The sequence below is a fragment of the Tupaia chinensis genome, unplaced genomic scaffold (genome assembly GCF_000334495.1).
Source record: "Tupaia chinensis unplaced genomic scaffold, TupChi_1.0 Scaffold000322_1, whole genome shotgun sequence".
In the NCBI taxonomy this organism is placed as follows: Eukaryota; Metazoa; Chordata; class Mammalia; order Scandentia; family Tupaiidae; genus Tupaia; species Tupaia belangeri.
In genome coordinates, this window is record NW_006159816.1 from 1,372,904 (window position 1) to 1,379,254 (window position 6,351).

Sequence of the window (6,351 nt, forward strand, 5' to 3'; positions counted from 1 at the left end):
TGGCTTAAAACTCACGCCGGGCACGTGTGCAAGCATGCCCAAGATCCCAAGAGGAGAATGGAGGAGAAGGGATTGTGGCGTGACCATCTTCCCTGGGGGGTGATTTCTCGCTTTCTGTCTCTCTGTCTCTCTCTGTCTGTCTGGCGAGCGCACACACCCTATAGCAAAAACCTCTCAAAAAAAATTGAGAAAAAAGTTAAATAAAAGGCACTAAACAGATAATTGGAAAATATCTGCCGAGACATTTCAGAGTGAGTTCCTCTCAATTTCTTGGTGCTGCAGTTTGATTCCATCTATTACACGTAAGTATGGCACTTACTGAATTTTGGCAGATGGAAGTATAGTAATTTTATATTCACTGAAAATAGCTACATATAGAAATTTTATTTGAAGGAAACATTGAATAAAATTTTAGTAAAGGTTTCATAATTTCTTTAACTCTGGGCACTGTAATAAAATCCATAGACCTGTAGATACTACAAGGTACATGGGAAGACCTAAGGTTTAAGTTACACACACACTCACACACTCACACACACACACTCACATGCACACACACACACACACACACACACACTCATAAATGGAGACAGACAGAAAGAAATTAAGATAAAAGGAATAGGTTAAAAAAAAAAGGAAAGAGGCAGAAGAAAAGAAAAATCTAGAAAACAAAAAGAGCCAGGCACATGAAGTGGGAAGTCACCAGAACACTGTCAAATAGGGTGTCTGACCACAGAATGCCTATATCTGGTGAGAAGAAGTAGAAATCTTTCTCCACATAATTAATTAAATTTTTTTCTGACACTCTTACTTGTAAAAGAGCCTGTTCCAAGAATCAAAATGTACATTAATTCAAAGCTACAAATGACTATGGTTGGGCTTGTGTACTTACAATATTGAGATTTTCCTTATTAAAGACAATTAAAAATAGTTGATGAAAATGAAGAAAATTTGCTTGTAAGTTATTATCTTCATTTGATCTTGTATTCTAGACTAGAGAGTGGTTATTGTAAGCTCAAATATCTTAAAGTGACTTAAGGGCAGTTTAGGCTGGACAGGATACGAACGAGACCTTTAAATGTCCCTTTCATCTTTTACATCCTGCCTATCATTAGTGAACATGGTAATGAACGCTCTGTACCCTGCTTGAACACACTCTGTTGGCTATGCCTTGTGTTGTGGACAGTAAAGGGACTTCTGAGAGCAAATACATTCCATGGAACTGAAATGGTTTTAGATAAATTTAGAAAAAGCAGTTCACTAGCAGTTAGAATAAAGGCTCTTCAAAAATACAATTAGTTCTACTAAAAAGCATGTAATGAAATTTAAAAAGAGAAATTGTATAACCTAAATACATATGTTTATAAATAACGAGTAAAATCCAACAAGGAAATCTGACTAAAAAGAGATGCACGAACCTGGGTAACATGAGGAGAGAAAATACGAGAGAAGAAGACAGGAAATGAGAAAGAAGATAAACTCAGCATACATGACAGCACTGAAGAGAGTCCTTCATTGAAGTGAGCGTGACTTGCTTCCAGGATGGTGTATCTCTAGTAACATATTTTCTTCACTTCAAAGAAGTGGAGACAGTTTAAAAAAATACATATATATAGAGAAAATGTTTTAAAAATGTATATATGGGAAACCACTGCTGTGATTAAATGTATATTTAAAAATATTAAGTTCAGTATCCTAATGGGAATATAAAAAAATAAAGAAAAACAGAAAATAAACTATAGATCTAGTTTTATAAAACATTCATGAAAAGAGTTTTAAAATTCATATAGTTCATTTATCCAGAATTATGACTTTCCAAATAGAAAGTCTTGTATGTTATGTAATGTTGGCAAGAAAGGAAAATTTCCCCACCGTTTTTATAATCATGTCTTTTTCTTTCTTCTGCTGAAGAATTGGCTGAAGTGGTGGGAATTCCTCTGTGCTTCGTTTATTGATGACATGTTGTCCCAGGTGGTAAGCAGCTTCAATCTGAATTGGAGTGAGGATGTCTCGCACATCTTTCTAATGAAATTAAAAGTCATATGAATCAATACTGAAAATAAGTGCGTGGGTGTGCATATACATAGACAGTCATATACGGTACATATATCAATCTCCTCTCCTACATAAGGCAAAATATAACACATGGAAACCAAGACAAACTCTTAATCTTTAAATGATTTAGTTGATTTTTTTCCGCCACTCCTACTTGTAAAGGAGGCTGTTTTAAAAATAAAAATGTATATTGTTGTAATATAACCACCCATTGCTAGGTAATACAATGCTCCCCAGTGTTGAAGCCACATGGGAATGTCGCAGGTTCCTGTCCTGAGGTCTCCCTGTACATAGCGGGCACACGCTCCCTTGTGAGCTCCACTGACTGAGTTGGGGTAGATCTCTGCATGAAGATCCAATTGCAGGGACTGGCAGTTAGTGTAATGGCTATGTCGCTGGACTCCCATGTAGTCTATCACAGTTCGAGTCCTGGACCTGGTGGCTTAAACTCACTCTGGCACGTGTGTGTGTGTGTGTGTGCGTGCCCAAGATCCCGAGAGGAGAATGGAGGAGAAGGGACTGCAGCATGGCTATTCCCCCTGGGGAGTGACTTCTAGCTTTCTGTCTGTCTCTCTGGCAAGTGCAAGCGCCCTATAGCAAAAAGCTTTCTCTAAAAAAAAAAAAAGATCCCATTGCAGGTGTCCTTCTCATCCTCTCCCTTTGTTCCCACACCTCTCTTTCATAAAATACAAAAATAAGCAAACAAGATTTGACAAACTTACCTCTTAATTAAATTGTTAAAAAAAATTGAACATATTATGTTTTGCATTACCAATGCATTTATGTTTTTCATGAAAAACATAAAAAGAGTAAGCCATAATCATCCAATAAAAGTTACAAAGGTCTACAATTGGACATGTTTCTTCTGACATTAAGACATAAATATCTTCCATTTTAGCCTCTTTGAAAATAATTTCAAAATGTTGATCAACATTTTATTCCATTTAACATTACTCTATAGTAAACTTGTAGAAAAATGCTTTCTCTCCCAATTGAATCAAGTTCTTAAAAAATGTGGCCTACAAAATTTTGATTTAATTTGATTCATTCGACTCCATATTTATCATGAAACAGCCTTTCTATTATTCTTTATGGACCTTTCAACATTATAATAACAGATTATGATTGGGATATTTTATATATGTAATTTTATATCCTAGTCACTTACTGATCGTTTTATTTGTTGTTGTAGTTGTTAAAGCTTTTTATGTCTCCATACTTGACAAGAAAGAGCTCTTGATTTAACAATTACACAGGAACTGTAACCTATTCAAGTTCTAGTCTGCTCTCTATATAATAGCATTCTTCAAAAAAAGTTTGTTTTTTGCCATAGAGTGCCTGCACCTGCTAGAGAGAGAGACAGAGGCAGAGAGAGGGAAAGTGAAAAATCACCCCTCAAGAGTGATGGCCACACTGCAATTCCTTCTCCTCCATTCTCCTGGGATTTGGGATACACACGCATGCACATACACCTGGCATGATTTTCAGGCTACCAGGTCCGGAGCTCGAACTGTAGTCAGTCATGTGGGAGTTCATCATCTTAACCACTATACCACCTGCTGGCCCCAACATTCATTTAAATTTAATATATTAAGTCATTTATACACAGAATTCCTCATTCTTATTCTTATTTATCTAGTCAAGAAGTCAGGGCCATGGGAACCAGCAGTTAGCGTAATGGCTATGTCGCTGGACTCCCACGTAGTCGACCGCGATTCGCGTCTCAGACCTGGTGGCTTAAATCTCACGCCGGGCATGTGTGCGTGCGTGCCCAAGATTCTGAGAGGAGAATGGAGGAGAAGGGATTGCGGCATGACCATCCCCCCTGGGGGGCGATTTCTCGCTTTCTGTCTCTGTCTCTGTCTGTCTGGCGAGTGCACGTGCCCTATAGCGAAAACCTCTCCAAAAAAAAAAAAAGTCAGGGCCAGCAGGTGGCATGGTGGTTAAGAGTGCTGGACTCCCACACGGCTGACTGCGGTTTGAGTCCAGCGATGTAACTGCTATGTCATCTGCTGGCCCCAAGTATAAAACATAGTATCTCTTAAAAAGACCTGTCTGGGGACCAGCAGGTGGTATAGTGGTTACAACACTAGACACTCATACAGTCAGCTGTGGTTTGAGTGTCAGACCAGAGGCTTGGAACTCATGCTGGGTGAGTATGGTTAGTATGCTGCTTGCCCTAAACCCTGAGAGGAGAATGGAGAAGGGATTGTGGCATGGCCAGCCTTAGGGGTGACTGTCTTGCTTTTTGTCTCTCTGTCCTTCTAGTGAGTGCATGCACACTATAGCAAAAATCTCTTTAAAACAAACAAATGGAAAACCTGTCTGGAGGCCAGCAGGTGGTATGGTGATTAAAGGCGCTGGACTTCCACATGGCTGATCCCAGCTCAAGTCCCTGAACTGGCAGCTTGCTTTCTCACTTTCTCTCCGTCTTTCTCTGGTGAGTGCCTATATCAATTTTAAAAAATAATAATTATGGTAAATAAATTAAAAAAATAATTATAAAAAGAAGAAAGAAAACCACCTGTCTGAGCTCTCCCTAAACAGAAATGCAATTTCCAAAGTGTATTGAACATAAAGATTTCTTTGTCTTTATCTAAGAGGGGAAGCTACTAAGATTTTACTAGTAAGTGATTTATGAGGATTTATAACAGAATGCAATGACGTGAAATAAAACATGTTGGCAGCAAAGCGATAAAGAAAATAACTTAGGCATAACAAAGATTAAAAGTTGAAATTATTTTGGATTTGAGACAATAGCTCCCTATCAGCAGATACAGTCCACCTACATGAGAACTAAGAACTAGTGTAGAAACTTCATGCAGCTGTTACTTTTCTTGGTATTACTAGAATTATCCCTCTGCTTGAAAGACACTTTGAAGAGTTGTTCACAGTCTTTGGTCTTTCACACTAATTACAATTTAAAATCAGTTTGATATTGCTTTCTAAATGCCTGTTTCATTCTACAGGTTCTTTTCATTTTAGAAACTAGATTCTATAGTTCCCCTTGGCCATTAAAGAGAACACAAGTGTTTTCACTCAGGCTAAATATATCAACTTAAACCATAATTAAAGTCTATATTTAGGCTTGTTAAGTTCCTCAGGTAATCCCATGACATTGTAAATAACAGACTATGTACCAACTAATAACAAGTGGAATAGGTTTCTATTTATTGAGAGACTGGAGATTGGATTATGGCTTAAAAATTACTTCTTAAAAGCAAATATAAAATATTTTCAGAGTTCATCAATTAATAATCCCTAATAGGTTAAAAAATACCTATTATACAGATGATTATTGTGCTACTTAGATCTATGGCTTTTTTTTTTTTATAAAAATCAATAAAGTCAATAAGATGACACACACCACATTTTAAAAATGATATCTATTAATCTTTATGTAATTATAAACAAAAAAGATGTACTCTTTCTTCTCATTTACAACATTATCTTTCTAGCTACACACACACACACACACACACACACACACACACACAGTGGTCAAAAGCAAATGGCCTGGAGGTAGATCTCTGGTGTTAAATCAGGAAACCATCACTATCTGTGTAACCTTGGGCAAGTTGCTTAATCTGTCAATGGCTCAGTCATCTCCTCTGAAAATGGGAACAACGATGATAATGGTGATAATTCCTATATCTTATTGTTGCAATGATAAAATGTCATCATGTATGCAAAACACCTAGACATAATTATTTATACATTGTTATTTATATGTTGCTTCAAAATGTAGCTATATAAGCCAACCAAGGAATTACTGAATGGCAGTTTCTTAGTTATTTATTTATTTTTGGACATGTTTTTGCTATAGGGTGTGTGCTCTCGCCAGAAAGACAGAGAGACAGAAAGCGAGAAATCACCCCCCAGGGGGGATGACCACACCGCAATCCCTTCTCCTCCATTCTCCTCTCGGGATCTTGGGCACGCACGAACACGCGCCCAGTGTGAGTTTTAAGCCACCTGGCCCGGGACTCGAACCGCGGTCGACTATGTGGGAGTCCAGCGACATAGCCATTACGCTAATGGCTGGGCCCCATGGCAGTTTCTTAGAAGAAATTCCGTTGAACTTTTGGAAGGAATTAGAAAATCGTACGATTGTCCCCCAATCAACATTAAAAGGAAAAGGAGTTATGGAACAAATACTAGACTACTATTAATTAAATGGTATCTATAAGATTTGGAGCGTGAACCAGAGTATTTAAGATTTCTGGTTACTTTTCATAAACATAGAGATGCTTTTATTAAATTACTTGGTAAATGATCATCTCAACATGAAACCAT

The 6,351-nt window shown here is 37.5% G+C and overlaps 1 protein-coding gene across 2 annotated transcripts in view; it reads right to left on the minus strand.

Moving 5' to 3' along the window:
• Positions 1-6,351, minus strand: part of ITGA4 (integrin subunit alpha 4) — a 94,865-nt gene that overhangs the window by 32,662 nt on the left and 55,852 nt on the right. For both annotated transcript variants that reach the window (XM_006151630.3, XM_027773108.1), the window contains one exon: positions 1,873-2,022. In XM_006151630.3, the coding sequence (XP_006151692.2) occupies positions 1,873-2,022 (150 nt within the window). The remainder of the gene's footprint in view (positions 1-1,872; positions 2,023-6,351) is intronic.